The 23,822-nt window shown below is 37.7% G+C and overlaps 1 protein-coding gene across 1 annotated transcript in view; it reads right to left on the bottom strand.

Annotated features, from left to right (window-relative positions):
• ITGBL1 (integrin subunit beta like 1) overlaps window positions 1-23,822 on the bottom strand; it is a 396,418-nt gene that overhangs the window by 14,555 nt on the left and 358,041 nt on the right. Inside the window, exon 8 of the mRNA XM_007953815.2 lies at window positions 19,737-19,853. Within this exon, the coding sequence (XP_007952006.1) occupies window positions 19,737-19,853 (117 nt within the window). The remainder of the gene's footprint in view (window positions 1-19,736; window positions 19,854-23,822) is intronic.

Below are 23,822 nucleotides of genomic sequence, written 5' to 3'. Positions count from 1 at the left end.
AAGGCACTTGACTGGTAACCAGAAGGCTGGGGGTTCAAACCCACCAGCCACTCCTCAGAAGGAAGATTGGGCAATCTACTTCTGTAGTGATACCTCCTCGGAAACCCAAGGAAATGTTGCTGTGAGTCAGGTCTGACTTGACGGCACACAACAACGATATTATCTGCCAAGCATTGTGCTAGTAGTTTGGGACATACTAGTGAATAAAAAGCATTGACCGTATTTACCTGAAACCTGCAAGATACTGGGGGAGAAACCAAGTAATAACAAGCAAACAAATACATATGGGCTATAGAAGATTGTGCCTAAGGCATTTGACTGCTAATCAAAGGCTGGTGGTTCAAACTCATCAGCGACTTCCTGGAAGGAAGACTGGGCAATCTACTTCTGTAAAGATACTGCCTTGGAAACCCAAGGAGGGGGTCACTATGAGTTAAAATCGACTTGACGGCAGTGAGGTTTTTTTTTTTGGTATGTGTGTGTGTTAGTATATTCAACATGATCCCTGCAGGTGCAATGGTTAAGCCCTTGACTACTAACAAAAAGGTTAGCTGCTTGAACCCACCTAGCAGCTCCCACGTGTCTGCTTCTATAAAAATTACAGCCTAGGGAACCCTATGGGGCAGTTCTGTTGAGCTGCTATCAGTTGGAAACAACTTGAGAAACCAAGTGAAACAAATACAGACGATAACCTGGAACTCTGATCATCAAATGAAAAGATAAAAAATTAGACTAAATATCAACTGTAACAAGAAACAGTATAAAAACAGTGATCAAGAAGAGATGGAGTGGAGGTCCAACACAGAGTTACCATTTTGGATTATAGAAGGCAGCATACATGAGTGAGGAGAATGAAACATCCAATAAGAAGGAGAAAGAGTTTAAATAAATCCAGAGTGAAGCAAGATGAGCAGAATATGAGCTATACTTGAGAAAAGAATGTGCAAGGAAGCAGATGAGAAGTGACACAGGTGACTACAGAGCAAGAAAGGACCCATTAAATAGGGATAAAACCACTTATCAATAGTGATCCCTTGTTGTTTGAGTTGGGGGCCCACATAGAGGAGAGGGTTAGGAGGTGGCAGCTGGAGATGCTGGACTCTAGTCACCATCCCCTTCCCCACTTGAGTGGAGGCAGGAATCAGATAACCAGTTGCAGTTGCCCAGTAGTACACCAGGCTCACACCAGTGCATGGCAACCAGACCACACTAGTGATGGCAACAAGAGAATTGCTTTCTATTACTTTTCCCCCAACACCTTCCTGGTGACCAGGAATGAGGCTATTCTCCACTGCCACCAACATAGTGGCCAGTGACACATGCCTTGCCACTCTTCCCCCACCCAGTTCACTCTGACTGCCTCCCCCTTTACCCCCCAGTCCGTGACCTCTCAGCTACACCATGACCCCTGAGGACCATGGTGTGCTCCCACAGACTGTGCACTGTGTACCCCAACATCCATATGGTCCAACAGCATGCCCACTGTCTTTTTTTTTTTTTAATTAAATAATTCTTTGTATTTTTTTTTGGATTATCATTTGTTTCCTCTTTATTCATTTTTTTTTTTTTTTTAATTAGGATTTGGGTGACCACTGTCTTCTCAGTATGGAGCAAGCACTCATGTAGACTGTGTGCCAAGCATGAACCACATGGAAAATACCTGTTGCTCCCACTGTTGCAGGTGCACACATGCACAGGCCCCATGCCAAGTACCTGCAGCCTATGCAATCATGCCTACTGCATGCCAAGTGCCTGTCATCTCTAGGTCCCCATTGATAGGACACTATGCCCCTGCCACCTTAGAGGCTTGTATTTCTGCTGCTGTAACCACCCTTTTTCCTTTTCTCTCTTTTTACTTCTTCTTCCTTTTTACTTATGTATATTTTCCATTCTTCCTCTTCTTCTTCCTTTACTTTTATCCATATTTTTCTCTTCCTTTTTTCTCTCATCCAGCAAGGGGCAGACATTATATCCTAAATAGCCATATCTGCCACACTTGCCACCTACCACTTCACCCAATAGGTGAGTACCACCACCCACTTCTGAATCACTGGATCAAAGACAGATGGTATATATCACCTGGTCATCCTGCCCGCAGCTGCTCTATATGATCAGCAATCAGAGATCTATTTCCACACCTCACCCTTACTCCACCCACCCAGAGAAAGGTGGGAAGCCCCCCATTGTGACCAAAGTAGCACACCCATCCCACCCACCTGGACATATCAAAACAGAGCAAGAGAAAAGAAGAAATTAGGGTGAAACAAACCAACATATAATCAACAAATACAATAACACCACAATGTCTCAGAGACAATAGATAACTTCAAATAAAACAAAGGAACAAGACAAGATGGCTCTATCAAGAACCAAGAGACCTCTCTATGGAAGAAATGGTAATGAAATTACCTGATAATGAAATTAATAGATGTATATATAGGGCCCTTGAAGAGATCAAGGAAACCACAAGCAAGGAAAACAGACAATTCCCTAGAAGAATTCAGAAAAATAAAAAAGAGCAAAATGACAAAATAAATAGACAATTAGAAACCATACAAAAGCAGCAATTAGAAATCCAGAAGATTAACATTAAAATTTTTACAGTAGATAACACTCTGGAAGGACAAATGTGTAGAATTGAATCAATGCAAGACCACATCAGTGAATTATAGGACAAATCTCTTGACACAAATTTGTATGAAGAAAAATCAGAAAAAAGGAATGAAGAAAGCCTAAGACGTATGTGGGACACCATCAGGAGGAAAATTTTATGTGTTATCTGAATTATAGAACTGGAAGAGGTCAAAATAAAATGAAACAAAAAACAGAATTGTCAAAGATTTCTTGGCAGAAAACTTCCCTAATATCATGAAAGATGAAAAAGTATTCATCCAAGGTCAATGAATCTTATACAGGATAGAACCCAAAAGAACGTCACTGAAACATAGCATAATCAACTTTCCAAAATCAAAGACTAAGAAAGAATTCAATGAGCAACTCAGAAAGAACAAAATGTTACCTACAATGATGAACAAATAACATGGAGTCTGATATCTTAGTAGAAATTACACAGGCATGAAGGCTATGGGATGATATATATAAAACCCTGAAAGAAAAAGAAAATTGCCAACCAAGACTTACATATCCAGCAAAACTGTCCCTCAAATATGATGGCGAAACTAGGAGATTTCCAGATAAGCAGAAACTAAGGGAATTTGTTAAAACCAGACCAACCTTACACCTCAAATATGATGGCGAAACTAGGACATTTCCAGATAAACAGAAATTAGATGAATTAGGAAAAAAAAAGAAAAGAAAAAGATCAATCTTATAAGAAATGCTAAAGGGAGTCCTTCAGACAGAGAACCAACAACTTCAGACAACAACATGAGTTTAAGACAGATAAAAATATCACTAGGAAAGCAACTAAAATAAAGGATTTTCAAAAATGAAATAAGCTTAAAATCCAAAACACACTGCCATAGAGTCAGTTCCGGCTCATAATAACAGTACAGGACAGAGGAGAACTGCTCCACAGGGTTTCTAAGGCTGTAAATCTTTACAGAAGCAGACTGCCCTATCTGTCTCCCATGGAGCAGCTGGTGGGTTGTAACCACCCACATTTTGGTTAGCAGTTGGATACATTAACCATTACACCACCAGAGTTCCTTAAAATAAACCTATAAGGCTGAAAATATGGAATTAGAGATGTCAACCTGTAAATTACAACTACAAAGCAAAAAGAGCTAATCAATGGAATAATTATAGAGCTTCCAAATGAAGAGGAAATGAAGACTATATCAGGATAGAACAGACTGTTTTAAACTTACCCAAAACAAACAAACCAACCAACCCACTGCTATCCAGTCAATTCCAACTCACAGTGACCCCCACTGGGTTTCCAAAGTGGTAAATCTTTATGGAAGGAGATTGCCCCATCTTCCTTCCAAGGAGCAGCTGCTAACGTTCTGGTTAAGAGTCAATGCCTTAAGCCCTATGCCACCAGAGTGCCTTTGTTTTAAACTTAGGGAGAGAAAAATAAGTTGCAGGGTAACCACAAAGAAAATTAATAAACTTCTAGCCAAAATAAGAAAAAAAAAAAAAAAAAATCATGAAGACTCAGTAAACAAAATCAATAGCAACAACTCACAAATATATATTATGTTTGTGTGTTTGACAGAGAATATTTCTACATTTGTATTTACATATGCTGCAAATATATCCATGAATTTAGTAGAGTACACAGGAGGCAAAACCAAAAACTTGAAGGAATTAATCACTAATCTGGAGGCTCAAGAACACAGTCTTGGGGGACATCAAGGCCCATTTGCACAATATAGTTCACAAAGACAGCAACTAAGGTTTTAAAAGCCTGTGAGCAACCATCTAAGGTTAAACTATTGGTCTCTCTCCATCCAGAGCAAAACATAGTGAAGAAAAACAAAGATGCCTGGAAACAATTAGTCCAGAGGACTGTATGCATAGGATCATGTGAACCTCAGCCTCCACTACCTTGAGACCAGAAGACCTTGATGATGCCTGGTTAGGACCACTGACCGTTCTGAAATGGACCATATTAGAAGGCCCTGGACAAAAACAGTGGACAAAAATGGTGGAACAAAATTCTAAATCATAGAAAAGACCAGGCTTACTGGTTGAATATAGTGGTGGAACACCTAAGACTATGGCCCTTAGTCACCCTTCAGGCCTGCAACTGAACTCACCCTGGTGGCTCAATTTTCAACCAAACAATAAACATTTCTATAAGGTGAACCCTGGTAGCATAGTGTCTAAGGCACTTGACTGCTCACCAGAAGGCTGGTGGTTCAAACCCACCAGCCACTCCTCAGAAGGAAGTTTGGGCAATCCTACTTCCGTAGTGATACTGCCTCGGAAACCCAAGGAGGGGTCGCTATGAGTCGGGGCCGACTCGATGGCAAACAACAACAACAACAACAACAACATAAGGTGAACCCTAACACAAGGGAGTTATACATTCCTTAGAACAATCAACTATAAAAGATCAAAAGGTCAGCATTTACTCAAGGATAAAGCTCAGAAGTCACAAAAGTTTAGGAAAGAAGGAAGAATGGAAATGAGAAACACAAGGAGAAAGTAACATGAGTGATGTTATATTGTACAGATTGCAATCAATGACATGAAACAAAATGTGTATGAAATGTTGAATGGAAAACTGATTTTGTCTACAAAACTTCATAAAAATCACAATAAAAAGTTTTAAAAAAAATCAACATCAATAAAGAAAATTTGATAACAAAATGAACTCAGCAGAGAAAAATACATGGAACAAAGAAATCATCAACAGCACAATTAAAAAACAAAACAAAACAGAATATCCGTAGTCAACGTGTAATGTGTACCTATCAATAATCACACTGGATGTAAATGGGTTAAATGTACTCATTAAAAGATGAAGAGTGGCAGAATGGATAAGAAAACAGGACCAATCAGTATAGTACCGTTAAGATAGTCACCTTAGACAAAGAGATAAAAGTAAATTAAAAATCAAAAGATGGAAAAAATTATATCAATAAAACTGCAACCAAAAAGAGCAAGAGTGGCAATATTAATTTCTGGTAAAGTATACTTCAAAGCAAAAACCAGCATAAGGGACAAGGAAGGGTAAGCACATAATGATTAAAGAGTCAATTCAACAAAGGACATAACCATAATAAATATGTATGCACCCAATGCAAGAGCCTCAAAATCAAACTTTTACAAAATTGAAAAGATAACTAGACAACTCCACAATAATGGAAAGACACTTTAATACACTATTTTTGATGAAGGACAGAACAACTAGAAAGAAACTCAAGATACAGGCAATCTAAACAATAACAACGAACATGACCTCACAGACATACACAGAATGCACCACAGAACAAAAATGCACTATACTTTCTTTTCCAATGTATGTGGATCATTCTCCAGGAAAGACCATATGTCAGGCCACAAAGCAAACCACAATAAATTTTAAAATATTGAAATAACACAAAGCATCATCTCAGATGATAAAGCCATAAAATATGAATTTTAATTATTTTTATATTAAAATATAAAATTAAGTTAATAACAGGAAGAATAGGGGAAAATCAAATACATAGAGACTGAATAACACCCTGCTTAGAAACTACTGAATAACAGTAAAATAAAAAAGTGAAACATTTAATAAGAAAGAAAACATAACTTACAAAAATATCTGGGACAGAGAAAAAGCAGTGCTCACAGTTCAATTTATAGCAACAAACACGCATCAAAAAAGAAGAACCAAAATCAACATCTAACTACAGCTCCAACAATTAGAAAAAGGAGCAGCACAAAAAGCCCACACATTCTGGAAGAAAGAAAATAATAGATATTAGAGCAGAAATAACAGAAGCAGAAAAACAATAGAAAGAATAAAGAAGACTAGAAGTTCCTTCTTTGAAAGGATTAATAAAATTGACAAGGCACTGACAACTTTAACAAAGGAAAAGAAGGAGAAGATGCAAAAAGCATAAATATGAAACAAAATGGGTGCCGTCAGAACAGAATCAACCAAAATAAAATGGATAATAACAGAAAACTATGAAGAATTACCCTCCAACAAATTTGAAAACCTAGAAGAAATGGACAAATTTCTAGAAACACATGACCTACTTAAACTTAAAAGACCAAGGAAGAATATTTGAACAGGTCTATAATGTGGTGACGTAGTGCCTAAGACATTTGACTGCTAACCAGAAGGCTGGCGGTTCGAACCCACCAGCCAGTCCTCAGAAGGAAGGTTGAGCAATCTACTTCCATAGTGATACTGCCTCGGAAACCCAAGGAAGGGGTCTCTATGAGTCGGATCCGACTCGATGGCAGTGTGTTGCATTGCCTTTGTTTGCATATAATGTGGTGCAGTGAATTACTTGGTATGGCATTTCTAGCCAGTTTTGTGACTCCAATCAGATGACTGAGTGGGACCATGCAAATAAGGTATATGAAACTCTAATATGGAGATTGGTTAGTTTCATCATTCTGCTAGGCTTAAAATAAGCCTCTCTAGAGGCAGAAAGAGGGATCTCACTGCCATCAAGAGAGGAGATGGAGGTAGAGTGGAGCTCATTCTTGGACCTGAGAGCCCTGTGCTGGGCTTCCTTGGCAGAAATGATTGGCTGAGATGACTGGTTGAGGAACAAAGAAGCAAAGATAGAGTGGAGGGCTTGCTGGCCATGGAGCAAGAAAGCTGAGTCCCTTTGGGCAGGAAGCTTGCTGGTGGAGTAAGGTGCTCATAGGTTTACCTACCGGCAGAGCTAAAAGAGCTTTGTAACATTTATCTGAGCAGGGCAGAGGTCTGGCCAAGAGGCCAAGGGACAGAGAGGTGTGCCTGAGGTCATAGCAGAGGAAGGATTGTCCTGATCAAAGAATTGTATCTTGAGCTCATTCCTGAGCCTGAAAATCTGTTACTTCCCTAATAAACCCCATAGTCATGAATTAGATATTACCCGGCTACCCTATTGACTGCTCTTATTAGCACCACAGAAGGTCCTGAACAGAAGGAGAAAATTTTAGAACAAAATTAACAATCATAAAAAAGACCAGACTGGTGGAACCCCTGAGTCTGTGGCCCTTAGACACCCTTCAAATCTGGAACTGAATTCACTCTTGCAGCCAAAAAACAGACACACCTATAAAGTGAACAATAACACTCATGAGGAATGTGGTCCTTGGAATAATCAACCATGGGAGACCAACAGGGCAGTATTTGTCCAAAAGCAAAGCTCAGAAGGGTCAGGAAGAAAGGGTGAATGAAAATGTGGAACCCAAAAGAAGTCCTGGAAGAGTGATGTTATATTGAGGGAATTGCAACTAAATTACAAAACAAAATGCGTATAAATTGCTGAAAACTAAATTGCTCTGTAAACTTTCACTCAAACAACAAAATAACAGGATTAAGAAAAAAAAAAAAAAAAGAATGGAACCAATGTTAGTGAACAATTTGTATAGAAATTGCTGAATGGGAACTTAAACTGTGGTATAAACCTTTACTGAAAATACAATAAAATATTACATATATTATATACAACAAACACTGAGAATACTGTTAGTAAGCATTGCCAGAAAAGATCTCAGGGATACTTAAGGGATGAATAGGAGCCAGATCACCAAATGTGCTAGAACCAGAGCTCTAGGACAGCAGAAATGAAGGATAGAAGATGAGTGGGACATCAAAGGCACTCAGTCAGTCACCTTGTCATCCATTTCTAGAGTGACAATCTGCAGACTAATGTAAATGCCACTTACCTTAACTAGCACAATTCAGAATTCTGGAAAGAGGCTTGTGATTTTCAAATGTAATTTGGGAACAATGCCACTGCTGCCTCTGTTATCCAGAATAGAAGCCCTGGTAGTGTAAATGGTTAAGCACTTACCTGCAAATCAAAAGGTTGGAGTTTTGAAACCACCCACTGGCTTTGCAAGAGAAAGACCTGGTGATCTGCTTCCATAAAGATCATAGCCAAGAAAACCCAATGGGGCAGATATATTCTGTCACATGGAGTCACTAAGAGTTGAATCAACTGGACGGCACACAACAACAACAAGGAGTGGCCTGAGTGAGTGTCTGAGGCCTTCCTCCTCATCAGAAAGCCAGCCATGCCGGAGAGTCACTGAATTCACTTTCAAACTGCCCAATTTCCTTCAGATTGCAGCTCTGCACAGAAGAACTCCCTGAAGAAATGTGAACTGATTGTGTAATTAAGAAGTGGTTCTTCATTATCCCTCTTGTCTCTTAAATTGGACTCATGGGCAGCTATTCCAGGAACACAGAGCAAAGAAAAAAACCAATAGCCTGCAGATTCTTATTCCTATCCCAAGTAAATGGGATGCAGGAGGGATGTCACTACTTAAGTTTGTGTTAGAGTAAAACAATTAAACACACATGAGCCAAAATGTAAATATACTGCCCTTAAAGAATCTTAAATGCATATGTCAAAAAAAACAAACAAGCAGATCTTAGAGAATGTCACTCCTGACAAAGAGCGTGATTTTTTTTTTTCAATAGTGACTTGATTAATACGAAATCTATGCCTGTTTAGATCACAGAAAATTTTTGTTAGTAGGGATGTTTTGAGAGGTCCATATATGGTCTATAACTGTTGAACATGACTCATGAGTAAGTTAATTAAAAGAGCAATGGTCTTACTTCATACTGATATTCTTTTTGCTACTCATTTTCACATTGTAATTTTGGTTTAATCAAAACTGATCTTTTTAAAATTAGGTAATTAGTTACATTCAGCTTCAGGTACAATTACTAACTTATCCCAACCTACCAGAACCGGTTTAATCATATTTAGTTTATTGTTAGGATGATGGATAAACACCAATGGCTATTAGTTCACGTGCACCTGCTGATGATATATCTTATGGATGTTTTGGTTTTACTTGTTTGCTGAAATCCTGAGGCAGATCCTGCTCTGGCCTCAGGTTTGTGTACTGGGTTCTCAAGTCACACACTGGAAATGCAGGGTTCTGGTCCATCCAGCCATGTGAAGAGCCACAAAAACTGTGACTCAGGATCTGGTGGTGAACTGAGAACATTACATAAATTTGTTATTCTCAGTTTTGTTCTCCTCACAAACCACACCAGAAGAAGGATGTTAATGTGTTCCATACACTCATATTAGAGATTAGTCCACAACCGGCTGCCACGTGATGGTGAAAGTAAGAGCTTTGAACAAACTTCCCAGAGATGTGGAAATGCAGATTTGTATGCTTCCAATCTTCTTCCAAAACACTTTGTAGTTGGTGTGAGTAAATATGTTTTCAAGAGGCCTGAGACATACATATAGCTTTCTCTGGAGACAACTACCTCAATCTTCTACTTTCCACTTCATGTACAGGGCATTCACAGGATGCCTACCTGCACATGATACCAGGCATATTGCATCCATTATGTTTCATTCTCACCATAAAGCTGAAGAATGGGCATTAATATTCTTACTGTATGCTTGAGGAAACCAAAGCAGAGAGACCAAATGACCTGTCCAGACTACTACGACTACTAGGAAATGCAGCCAGGATTTAAACTCCAGTCTGTCTAAATCTGGGATTCCTATTCATCTTGCTGCATGACACAACCTCTGCACTGCTCAAAGAAAATAATTATTATATAAAAAATACAGAAAAGCACACACATATACATACACTAAAGCAATTAAGAATATCATAGGACATATGTAGATTTTCTCTAGACAAATTATAAAATTGTTATTGTTATTGTTGTTGTTATGTGCTGTGGAGTCACACCCGACTCACAGTGACCCCTCCTTGGGTTTCTGAGGTGGTATCACTACAGAAATAGATTGCCCAACCTTCCTTCCAAGGAGTGACTGGTGGGTTTGAACCACCAGCCTTCCGGTTAGCAGTCAAGTGCCTCAGGCACTATACTACCAGAGCTCCTAACTGGGAGGTAGAAACTGACAAATTTAGGTACCTATCTTGTTCTTAACAGAACTCTGGTCTTGGTTTATTTAATGATCCAGGAACAGTTACTGGTTGCCTTGGGTGAAGGGGTGGGGGTGGGATGGATAACTATAAGCCATATGTAAGATGGACATTCATAATTCAAAAACTGCCTGTATCTAGTTTTAAGTTATTCCTTAAGACAAACTAAGGAGTTCTTGTGGCATAGTGGGTAAGGCATTTGGCTGCTAACCAGAAGGTCAGCAGCTCAAACCCACCAGCTGATCCACAGGAGGAAGATGAGACAATCTACTTCCACAAAGATTCACAGCCTTGGAAACCCAGTGGGGGTGGCTATGGATTCAACTCAATGCAAGTGGGTTCGGTTTTGGTCAAACTAGTTTTCTCAGAAAATCACAATATTGTAAAGGTAGGAGAGATCTAAGGCTTGTTTTGGTGTCCAGGCTTAGTAATCACTGGATATCTGGGTAGTAAAGCTGAATTTAAGGGCAAGGCCATTTCCTTACACTCACACATTTTTTTAACAAATCAGGTTTCCCAAGACTTCTTATCCCTTACCCACCAAGACTACAGAACTTAACAGCAACGTTGACACAGAAGCAACAAAGAAACAACAACATGAAAATGCCTAGGTGAAATTAAAAGAGAAAAACAGAGAAATGGAGGATTTAGAGATAAAATAAATTTACTTTGGTAATATGACAAATGTGACAAAGATTCAAATAAAGTGAATAGCTAAAAATTAATGTATTACAACCTTTTTCACAAGTCATACATGCATCAAATGAATCCTCAAATTTCATTTAAAAAAATTTGCTTTAATGTATCTAAGTATATTCTGTTTGCCCATCAGGCCTATTTATTTCTGAAGGTAGGGTTGTTTACTACAGTAAACTAAATATGAAAACTAGCCTATATGGGTAAGGAGGTAGGAGAGGAACAATGTTAGGGATTCATTAATACCTTAGAAGGTAATTATAATTAATTATATCACATTATAATATAATATAATTATAATTATATTATATTGTAAATTATAAAAAAGGTATGGAAAATTCATAAACTTAGATTTCGACAACAACAATAAAAATACCTTGCCCCTCAAAAAACATAGAAAGAAATACAACAAATTGTCATCACATATATCATTTTTAGATCGTGCATTTGTAAGTGATTTGTATTTTGTTCTTTATATTTTCTCTATATTCTATTTATTATTTTATTTTCTATGTGGAATTTTACAAAGCATATTAATTTTACATTCAATAGTTTGTACATATTCTGTTTTGTAAAACTGATTACAATCCCCACAATGTAATAGCTCTCCTCTTCCTTATTTCCTGTGGTTATCCTTTCCACCTATGCATTTCTGCCTCCCTAGCTTTCTCCCTGTGCAAATACTGCCCTTCTGAACTCCTGTGGTTGATTGGTCTAAGGAGTGTATCATCCCGGTGTAGTTGTTCTGCTTGTAGGTTTGTTCATTGTTTGGCTGAAAGCTAGGGGAGTGAGTCCAATTCCAGACCCAAAGGGTGACTAGGGGCTGTAATCTTGGGGTTTCTACCAGTCTCTATTCAACCAGTAAGCCTGTCCTTTTCTATGAGCTCGAGTTTTTCTCCACAGTTTTTTTTCCACTCTATCCAGGACCTTCTAATGTGATCTATTTCAGAATGGTCAGCAGTCATAGCCAAGCACCATCTTGTTTTTCTGGTCTTAGGGTGGTATAGGCTAAGGTTCCCATGGTATATAGTCCTTTGGACTAATTGTTTCCATGTGTCTTTGATTTTTTTCACTCTTCTTTGCTTCTGTCAAGGAGAGACCAAGAGTTGTATCTTAGATGGCTGTTCGTAGGCTTTTTTTTTTTTTTTAAGTTTTATTGTGATTTGAGTGAAAGTTTATAGAGCAAATTCCTCTTCCATACAGCAGTTCACATATACTTTGTCTCATGACATTGACTGTAATCTCTCACAATGCAACAGTTCTCCTCCCAGTTTCTCCCCATACCCACCTCTTCCCTGTGTTCTTCCTTCCCATGTACTCCTGCCCCCACCCTTGCACTGTCTTCCTGTGCATACATAGCCCTTCTATTCTCCCATAACGGATCTCACCAAGGAATGTATCTACCTAAAGTAAATGTTCATCTCATATGCCTGTCTTTTGTTTGGCTGGAAGCCACAGGAATGAGTTCAATTCTAGACCTGAAGGGCAGCTAGGGGTCATAGTCTCAGGGGTTCCATCAGGCTCTATCAGCCCCCCCCCAAACTTTATGATTTTGAGTTTTGTTGCACATTGTTCTTGCACTCTATCCAGGATCTCCTACATAGACCCCCCCACAAGTGGTTGACAGTGGTAGCCAGGCACCATCTAGTTCTTCTGGTCTCATAGTCATATAGCTGAAGATCGAATGGTGTACCAGTCCCTTGGACTAATTGCTTCCACACATTTTTGGTTTTCTTCATTCTTCTTTGCTCTGGACGAGGAGAGACCCAAGTGGCATCTAGATGGCTACTTGTAAGCTTTTAAGATCCCAGTTGCTACTCGCCAAAGTAGGAAGTGAAACAATGTTTTTGTGTACTAAATTATGTCAATTGAGCTCCTTGTCCCCTTGCTCATGGGCGTTTAATACTCTAGTTGTACTCACCAAAGTAGGATGTAGAACAAATTTTTTTTGTGTACTATGTTGTGCCCATTGAGCTTGATGTCTCCTATGACCACCATCCCAAGCCTGCAGTCCCAGAGACTCACTCACTCAAGGTGCTTAGCTGTGACTAAGAAGTTATCCTAACTTTGCCCCCTGTTAGCTCTCTCATCTCTCTGGACATTTTTATAACACATAAAAGCATGCATGTAAGAATATCATCTGCCCAATATAGATATGGCCACTGGTATATTCCCATTTGTCTACCCATACCTGATCTTGCCTGTCTACTTATGGATCTACCCATAGATAAGTGTAACACTATGACACATTTCTCTATTTTTTTTAAAAAATAAGTTATATGTTTAACATGAAAACATTAATTTAAACATATTTTAAAAAATACTGATTTCCAAAGATGAGCAAAGTAAAAGAAATAGAGGTAAAAGAATATGTATTATAAATTATAAAAGAATAAGTAGTTTTAGAAGTCAAAAGAAAATCCTTCCTGTGAATGAGTTCAAGAGTAGCTGAAAAAGAGCTGTAGATACAAGAAAATGACTTAAGAATATTAATTAGATATACATAGTATGCTTCTACCTCTGGGCCTTTGTTTAGCCTTTTCAGGTTTGAAATGTTCACCATATTTAATTTCCAAATATACAAATAGTAGCTGTTCAAGGTCTAAGTTTAATTCAAATTTTAACTCCAACTTGAAGAGTTCTCTGATCTAAAAGTGAAAGAAAATTAGAATTCACCTATCTATTTTTCTTTCTCTCGCTCTCATAAATTACTGTACCCCTAAACCCAGCATAAAGTTGATGATAAAGAATTATCTTTGAATAACTATCTTTGAATAAATTATTAAATTATGAGAGCCACAACTGGGTCCAGAAGAAAGTGAGAGAAGAAAGAGAGAGATATCCATGAAGAATAGAGAGACATATGAACACATACAATACAATGTCATGGTTTCATAATGAAGGCATTACAATACATAGGAAGTAAAAATAATTTCAGAAAGGCTTCCTAGCGTATATAAATTGAGGTTGCATTTGGAATAATGATTAGGGGTTAGTCAGAAAAAGAAGCAAAGATAAAGAATAGAATGTCAGTTAAAATGAACAAAACCACAATACATTCAATTTTCTCCATCTTTATCACCTTCTGTGAAGAAATTCTTTTCCAATGAATGGAGATAATTAGTAGAAGAAAAGCACAGACTTTCTCACCCATTCAGTTGCTCAAACTACATTTGGAATTCATCCCTGAGTCTATTCTGCTCTTCAGTCACATCATTTACTCATGATTTTCTGTAAATGTTGATTGTAATGTCATGGGGGAGGGGAAGGGGCTTTTTAGGTCCAACTAAGCATTCAGATTGACAGTTGGCACTATTCTCTTCAGAAGGGTATCAATAAGGACTTCTTCCTGCCAACAGGACAGCATCAGGCATTCATCTCCTTAGCAGCCCTTGCAGCAATCCGTTAGGATGACAACCCATGTAGTTGTCTGGGACTATCTTCCCCACAGATAGTACCATCCAGATGCACTGGATGAGTTCAACATTGCATGGGTGCTGGGGCTTCTCTGACTTAGAATTCTCATGGTCCATTAAAAAAAAAAAAAATCACTGCCATTGTGTTGGTTCCAACTTATAGTGATCCCTCCTTGGGTTTCCAAGGCAGTATCTCAATGGAAGTAAGTTGCCCAGTCTACCTTCTGAGGAGTGGCTGGTGGGTTTGAATGATCAGCCTTCTGGTTAGAAGTCCGCTGCTTTAGTTACTACACCATGAGAGCTCCCATAGGAGAAAATATCTCTTCTAATGACTCATAAAGCATAGTTTACAGTGACCCTGCAAAGGACATGCCTATTGCAAGAGTCACAGCAATCATGGAAGTCTAAAGCATGACATCTCCATCAGCCGTTTATACTTCATTCATAATCCCTCCAAATCTAATTGAAATTTACCAATTTATCCTGACCTATGTTGCCTGGTAACATTGGCATACACCATCTTCATCTGTTTTCAGGGAATGGGAGCTAGGAATTTAACAGAGAGCCAAATTCTCTTGCAGCAGGGTGAAGGGTTTTGTTAACCTGTTGTCCACATTGCTTCTAACACTCCAATTATCTCAAATTTCTCCATCTCTACTGTCCTCCATCTAGCTAAACTATCTTCATTTTCCACCAGGACTCATCCCGCAACATTCCTATTCACCTGTCATATCCACAAACACACATATGCCTTCCATAAAGCCACATGTCACTCAGAAACCAGAGCTACTTTTAAATTAACATGTGATCATGTTGTCACCTTGTTTAAACTCCCATTTATAGCCCCTAGTCTCCTGTGACTAACACTCAAAATTATTAACATGATTTACAAAATATGTCACATCCTTTACTCTTTGGCTTTCTAATCCCTAATCATAAAGGTCTTCCCATAGATCCTCAATGTTCTTTGACTGCATCACATGGTCTATTTTCCCCATAAGTCTTGGTGCACACTGTTCCCTCTGAAAGATGGGCACCAAGCTGCAACTCCCTTCACCTAGCCATTTTCTCTGTATCCTATTACCACTGGGTAAGAATCCCTAGTGGCACAAATAGTTAAGCATCTGACAATCAAAAGGTTGGTAGTTTGAACCCACCCAGAGGCTCTGCAGAAGAAATACCTGGCAATCTGTTTCCATAAATATTTCTTCCAAGAAAATCCTTTGAGGAGTTCTACTCTGTCACTCAGGTTTGCCACACGTTGAAATCAACTGAATGGCACACAATAGCAACAACAACAACAACAGGGTTGTTGTGACTCTTGAGTTAATATATGTAAAGTATGTATTATGTATCACAGCTATTACATGTAGCTCTTATGGAGATATGTACTTAAATGGCATATTAAGGAAGTCTTCCTTGCCCCCAGTCTATGTTAAATCAGCTGATATATATGTTCCCATTTAACCAGGGCTTTTCCTTTCCTAGGAGCTCTGGTGGTGCAGTGGTTAAAGCATTCAACTGCTAACCAAAGGGCTGATGGTTCAAACCCACTAGCCGCTCTATGGAAGAAAAATGAGGCCATCTGATTATAAAGATTTACAAACCCTGTGGGGCAGTTCAACTCTGTCCTATTGGGTTGCTATGAGTTGGAATTAACTCAGTGGCAGTGAGTTTGGTTGGTTCGGTCTCCTTTCATATTATTCACCTGATTGTCATCCTTTTGTCAATGTCTTTCTTTCACGCTCACCTCTAAATTCCAAAAGAGAAGGTACTCTGGTACTGGAAATCCAGTGTTGCCCAATTCAATGTTGTCCAATATAGAGTAATTACTTATATTGGACAGCACTGAATGTCAAGTTCTGGCAAAAAGTAAGTGCTCAATGAGTATTTCTTGAAATGATAAATAAGTGAGTACTTCAGTTTCAAACATTTTAAGAAATTTCCATATTGAAATATTTAATTAGAAATTAAAGAGTTTGAAGCCAGATAATAATTGATGCCAAGGAATCATCTTGGGACTCATTGATTTAGAGTTGAAAGCAGAAGATGTTGCTATTACTTGAAAGCAACATACAGCAGGCAAAAAAAATATAGATAGTTATTTCCAGGAAAAAAAACAAACAAACTAAGATTTATTGCAAAGCTCTGAGAAATGAGCAAGAAAATGAAATTAACTTAGTATAGGAGAAGTGGAAGAATAAAAGAGTGGAAAAGACATGTCTGAAGTGTAGGCAGGAGAACATTTACGGGAGTAGCAATAATGAGTAAGTACAATTCTACACTAAAAGAAGTCATGCATGATGAGAACTGAAAATTGCCCATGATTTGGAAAAGTAGAAATTATTAGTGACTTCATGGAGAGTCAATTATGCAGAATGATTGGATGAGAGAAAGTTTCCATGAGTTTAAGAGTGAAATAAGAGGAATGCAAGTATACAAGTATACAAGAGGTAATGGCATAAAAGAGATAAAAAGTATTCAAAGCCATGTATGTTTTCAGGGGATAATGCAATGCCTTAGATGGAATAAGTATGCAATGAATCATTACTAACTCAATTACTATATATTATATGCATAATGAAGGAGCTCTGGTGGCACAGTGCCTAAGGCATTTGACTGATAACCGGAAGGCTAGAGGTTCAAACATACCAACCACTCCTTGGAAGGAAGATTGGGTAATCTACTTCTGTAGTGATACTGCCTTGGAAACCCAATGAAGGGTCACTATGAGTTGAATCGACTTGATGGCGTGAGTTTGTTTTTTTTGGTTTATATGATAATGAAGAGTTCCTGGATGGTCCATGACTACTAGTCAAAAGTTTGGCAATTCAAACTCATCCAGAGCAGCTTCTGAAATAAGGCCTTGAAATTTGCTTCTTAAAGGTCACGGTCTTGAAAAAATCCCGTGAAGTTCTACTATTACACACATGGGTTGCCAAGAGTCAGAATTCATTCTCTGGCAACTTACAACAGTATATATAAATAATGTGGCATATATTTAATAATAATGGATATTTGTAGATAGACTGAAAAACAGAGAAACTTTGACAACGTATATTGTGCCTTGTGGAAATCCTAGTAGCAAGTGACTTCCTAATTTTGCTCTTCAGTACTTGGGCAGGTCTGTGGAGAGCTTTTCTACAGCACCACTGAGGAAGCATCACTAAAAATAATTTAAAAAATAATGGCTTTGGTCACTTTGATTCAATTGAATAGTTTCAAGTGTGAAGAAAAAGACATTTTTGAAGAAAGAATGGAAAGAAGTCACCAATAATTGGAGAACAGAAAGTCACAGTTCTAAATATATTGTCTATTATTGCAAAAAGGAGCTCTGGTGGTGTTAAGGCATTTGGCTGCTAACCAAATGGTTGGTGGTTCAAACCCCAATGAGGGTAGCTATGATTTGGAATCACCTTGATGGCAGGGAGTTTTGAATTTGTTATTACAAAAGAACTGATTAACAAGTAAGTACCAAGTTCTATTGCATATTCACAGACTTTACAGTTGGCCACAGTAGAAAATTCTTCCTGAGATTATGTCTGCCACAGTCTATATATAATAATAATGATAATAATATATAACATATATATGAGACTCTCCTAGAATTGTACCTCTCTAAGCAGTGTGACTGACAATCAAGAGTGAAGATTCACATCAAGTGAATGACAAGGAAAACAAATAAAATATTCAGTAGAATGTGTGAAGATGTATGCATAGGCCCTTTGTTGTTGTTGTTGTTATTTGCCGTCGAGTCGACCCCTACTCATAGCGACCCCTCCTTGGGTTTCTGAGGCAGTATCACTATGGAAGTAGGATTGCCCAAACTTCCTTCCGAGGAGTGGCTGGTGGGTTTGTGCATAGGCCCTAGTGGAAAAAAAATCTGTGGCAGAATTTAAGGCTTTACACCATTATCTGAGCTGGTTTGGCTAAATGACTCATGTGAAGTAGATAAAGGTAAGTAAAACAAATGATGTTTACCTGCAGAAAATCTTTTAAAATGTTGGTGTCATTCTAACCAAAAATCTCTTCAGGACATTATTCAAACACTAAAGTAAATTTTAAAAATAATAATATAAAATAATTTAAAAGAAAATTTCCAAGACCTGTGTTCTTTACATACTTGCAAAAGGTTAATAAAAAGTGGTTAATCAAATTTAAAATATGAAATTAAGTGTATAAATGATTTCTTAGAGTTAAGTTAAAATTTAAGAAACATAATACTTCAACAGGATTAATGCTATTATAGTGATTAAAGATGTTCTCCATATCTTATTATTATTTGCCCACTTCTGACTAGTAGGTCCTCTCTCTCAAGTACATTGGAGCAGCAGCAAAATTTCTCCAAACTTGAAAATATATTTATCCTCTGATAATGAAATTGCATTATATCACATACATTGGTTAAGATCAATCACCTAATAGAAGTAATTTTTAAGTGTCTAAGGATCTCCTAAAGTACAATCAAGGTTATATCAGAAGGCTAAGGATGTGTTAGCATGTCTCCTGTGGCTGTCTAATCCAGTGTGTTAAATCCAAAAGTAGTTACCATCTAGTTGACCTGGACTCATAGAGGCCTCAACACATAGTCCTACCATGTATGTCAGAGTAGAACTGTGCTTCATAGTGTTTTCAAATGGCTGATTTTTTGGAAGTAGATCACCAGGCCTTTCTTCAAAGGTGCCTCTGGGTAGACAACATTTATATTAGCCAAACCAAACCAAACCCACTTCCACTGAGTCTATTCTAAACTGTAGCACTCATAGTGCCCCTTTAGGACAGAGCAGAATTTCCCATAGGGTTTCTAAGGTTGTACATTTTTACTGAAGCAGACTGTCACATCTTTCTCCTATGGAGCAGCTGGTGGTTTTGAACCCCAACCTTCCAGTTAGAAACCAAGCACTTAAGCATTGTGCCATAAGAGCTCTAACAACAACAATATAACCCCTAAACAAAGAGTTCAAGAAAATAAAGGTAATTACAAGCCTAATTTTATATTGCTTTTTGGTCTCATTGCAAATTACTGGAACAACAAATTTGAAAAGAAAAAGAGAGATAGGTAGAATAAGGAAGGGAGGTGAAAAGGGTTGGTTGTAAGAGACATAAGGCTGTGTGAATTGTTACTACCTCCACAGACCACACCACTGAGATCTTCACAGCTGCGATCATCACACTCACAGGTCTTGCCATACACCCTTTGATCTCCTGGAGGGTAGCAAGTACATTTGCCACATTCACATTTACCTGTAAGACATAAGGAGACAATGTACTCATTATGAAATTAGCAGAATCAGTAAGGGTTTCAAAGGAAACAACTAAACCAAAGCCTTTCAGACCACTTCTAGTCTGTGTCTGATAAGAAGTCAGCAAGCAACTTATCCTACCTCCTTAGGTTGAACTGAAGGACAAGCATAAATGCTCAGGAGGTCAGGAGTTGAAACGACAGTTACTGGCTCAGAAAACCTTCATATTTACTATTTTTGGTTTCATTCATCTTCAAAGAATAATTCAGTTGTTAAACTCTTTGGGTATCTTATAGTCAACTTGATGTTGCTGTTGTTGTTATGTGCCATTGAGTCGGATCTGACTCATACCAACCCCTCTTTGGATTTCTGAGATTGTATCACTACAGAAGTAGATTGCCCAACCTTCCTTCTGAGTTCAAACCCACCAACCTTCTGGTTAACAGTCAAGTGTCTTAGGCACTATGCTACCAGAGCTTCCATTTTGATGATCTATTTAATATAGTCTCTATGAGTCAGGACAACTTGACAACAATGGATTTATGCAGTATAACATTCAATTTTATATAGCTTAACATAATTTACCATTTATGATTTTTCTAATATTTTTATTTCTGCTCTGTCACATGAGAAAAATGTTTGTAGATACATTTCAAGGTTATGTATTTTGGTGATTATAGGAAGTCAATTCTATAAGTCATAGAGCTAGTTTGCACATGGAACATATGTCAAATACATGACTTAAATATCTTTATTATTCTTGACTTAAGCTTAAAAAGTAAACATTTCCTTTTGGAATGAGTTTGGTTCATAGTTTTTTAATCTCTTACTCATTATCTTTATAATGCCTTCCATCATTATTTCTTGAGCTGTAACAAAGTGTCAAACACTGTAATTCCTTGCATTATCATTTTGTTTTCACAATACCACACATTAACTAGCATTATTACTATTAAACTAAGAACTATTGAGGCCATGTAACTTTCCATGGTGATCCAGCTAGTTAGGGATAGATTCAAGTCATCTTTTCCATGCTCAAAATCTATGTACGTAACCATTATGCTATATATAACTTTCTTCTTCCATTTCAAAAAACAGAACAAAACAAAACAAAAAAAAAAACACTGCTGTCAAGTTGATTACAACTCATAGTGACACCCAATGGGTTTCCAAGGTTGTAAATCTTTACTGAAGTAGATTGCCTCCATGGACCAGCTGGTGAGTTTGAACTGCTGACCTTATGGTTAACAGCCAAATGCATTATCCAGTAAGTCATCAGAGCTCTTTAACCATTATGCTTTACTACATCTTAATATGTTCATAATGTAACATCAGGAAGCTCTGTGGGAAAGTAAATTCCTTTTGTTACAGGAATTGGTACTGGTTTGTCACAAATTCAGCTGGATAACAGCACTTCCAGACATCTGTTACTCTCTGTCATTAACCCAACCATCCTAATTATACAACCCACTGAAATGATCATAGCTGCTTTAGCGCTGACCCTGCAATGTTGTTAGTCATTCTATGGCCGCATTTGTGTCTAGTTAAAGAAATTGAGAGTTGGTAGATGATGGAGGAAAGAAAAATTAGTATTTAGAATCATATAATTTCAGAGCTGTAATTAAGGATAATCTAATGCAGTGATTCATAATCTTTTTCAGCAGAAGTATTAGTGTCATGGCTCCTTTGAGAATCTGATGAAAGCTATAGCAATTGACAATGTTATTTGGCTGCCCTTTGACAAAGCTCCCTTCCTGCTTGGAAGTAGTCTCAAACTCCGCAGGAGCCAGAGGTCCATCTCCTGTACTGATATTCCTTCCTCCTACATTCTGGTGATGAAAACTGAGACATAACAGATACTCTTGGTCAGGCCTTTGATCCTCGAGGGTGAAAAACAAACTCCAGGGTGTCTGGCACAGTGACAAGGGCAATAAGCCTTGTTGTGCCCAGTCAGTGTCCAAGAGTGGTGGACATAGGGGCCGCAGGGTATGGTTGTTGGCAATGCCTTTCTTCCCTGGGTTCCTGCACAAACTGGATTGTCCAAGCTTTCATACCTACCTTAACCTTGTAATACATTCCTCTTCTGCTCCAGTTAATCAGAATTATTTCTGTTGTTTGCAATCAAAAAACCTAATCAAGAACTAGTAGACACTGGGTCCTTCCCTTGAAAATTACACCAGCACACATTTATTTTTTATAAAATTTCAGGAAGATTCATCACTCTCCTCAAATTATTTAATTGATCAGGAAACTCAAACAACTTTTGGGTCAAGCATACTGAGGCTAAATAATTTACTGAAGGCCAGAGAACTATATATTAGCTGTGTTGGTGTTAAACCCCAGTTTTATGAGCCTCAATCATTCTCTGATGTGCATAAACTCTACAGTCTCACCCTCATCTTGTGTTCAATGATGCAGGCTATGGAGAAGAAGTAAGTTATAGGACATCAGTAGTGTGGTCCATCTATCCAGTAAAATTCTATCCATTGTTCAATATTCACCTCAAGTCTAATATCCACCATGAAGCCTTCCTTTCTAGCACCCCTGTTCATGTGCCTGACAAAACTACTCCCTTTCTCTGATCCTATAGCATTATGTTCACACCACTCTTACAGCACTGAACACAAATTTTAAGCTAGGTATGTACATTCCTGAAGCCCAGCATTACTACTGAGCTCTTTGTGGTTCAGACTGACAGAGAGATTTGTATTCTCTTAGAAGCCAACAAAGTTTTCCATTAATGCAGTGGGGGGACACTGATATACAGATTTATTGTCATATATATGAAATGTCTTTCCTTTATTTACTAAATGACATTATTATTTTAGTGATTGTTTTAGTATCATGACAATATAGCTGTAACTTCTCAAATGATAGGAGTTCTGGTAGTGTAGTGCCTAAGGCATTTGACTGCTAACCAGAATGCTGGCAGTTCAAACCCACCAGCCTCTCCTCAGAAGAAAGGTTGTGCAATCTACTTCCGTAGTGATACAGCCTCGGAAACCCAAGGAGGGGTGGCTATGAGTCAGGTCTGACTCGATGGCACATAACAACAACAACAACAACTTTCAAATGATTACCAAATTAATTGTCTCATAAGTAAGGACCAAGAATAATGGAAATCTGTATTTCTAACACTAGTATGTGCTATTTATTTAATAAATTGAGAGGAAAATATAAAGAACTAGATCAAAATTGAAAAAATCCAGATTCACTTACTTCAAGATAATTTTTTTATAAAAAATCAAAAAATATGTATTAAGTATTTGTTTTGTATAAAGCACTAGAAGCAAGTGTGGAAGTATAATGCTAAACAAAATATATATAAGATTCCAATATCTATTACTCTATATAATGGAATTTCATTTGATTCATTATCAACCATCTCCCAAAAAAGGTAAAGAATGATTCTGTTTTCAAATATTAAACATTATTTGTTTTGAAAAATATTATTTTCTTTTTTTGATAAAAATATTAATATTATAAACTGAGATCTCAAATATTTTAATGATTTTTTTTCTTATAAAGTACATCCACTGCTACTGCCACTGCTACCAAATGGATTCCAAGTCATAGTGACCCTATAGGATGGAATAGAACTGCCCCATAGGGTTTCCAAGTCTGTAAATCTTCATGGAAGCAGACTACCTCATCTTTCTCTTATGGAGCAACTGATGAGTTCAAACAACTAACTCTTTTTGATTAGTAGACAAATATTGAACCACTGAACCACCAGAGCTCCTTACAAGATATATAAACCAAAAGCAAACACGCTGCCATTGAATCAATTCTGACTCCTTGTAACCCTATTGGACAAAGTAGAATTGTCCCACAAGATTTCCATAGACAGCTAAAATTTACTAGGGCATTCTTTCATTCTGACCTTAGGTCAGGTCCTATATATAATTCTCTCAACCTCTTAAAAGCATTAATTAAGAAAGGAAGCTTAACAACATTTCAGAATGTTTTT

Source organism: Orycteropus afer, unplaced genomic scaffold (genome assembly GCF_000298275.1).
Source record: "Orycteropus afer afer isolate SDZICR_OR568_19922 unplaced genomic scaffold, OryAfe1.0 scaffold00417, whole genome shotgun sequence".
Classification (NCBI taxonomy): domain Eukaryota; kingdom Metazoa; phylum Chordata; class Mammalia; order Tubulidentata; family Orycteropodidae; genus Orycteropus; species Orycteropus afer.
The sequence above is the reverse complement of the archived record's forward strand: the minus strand, read 5'-3'. Positions and strand labels throughout refer to the sequence as shown.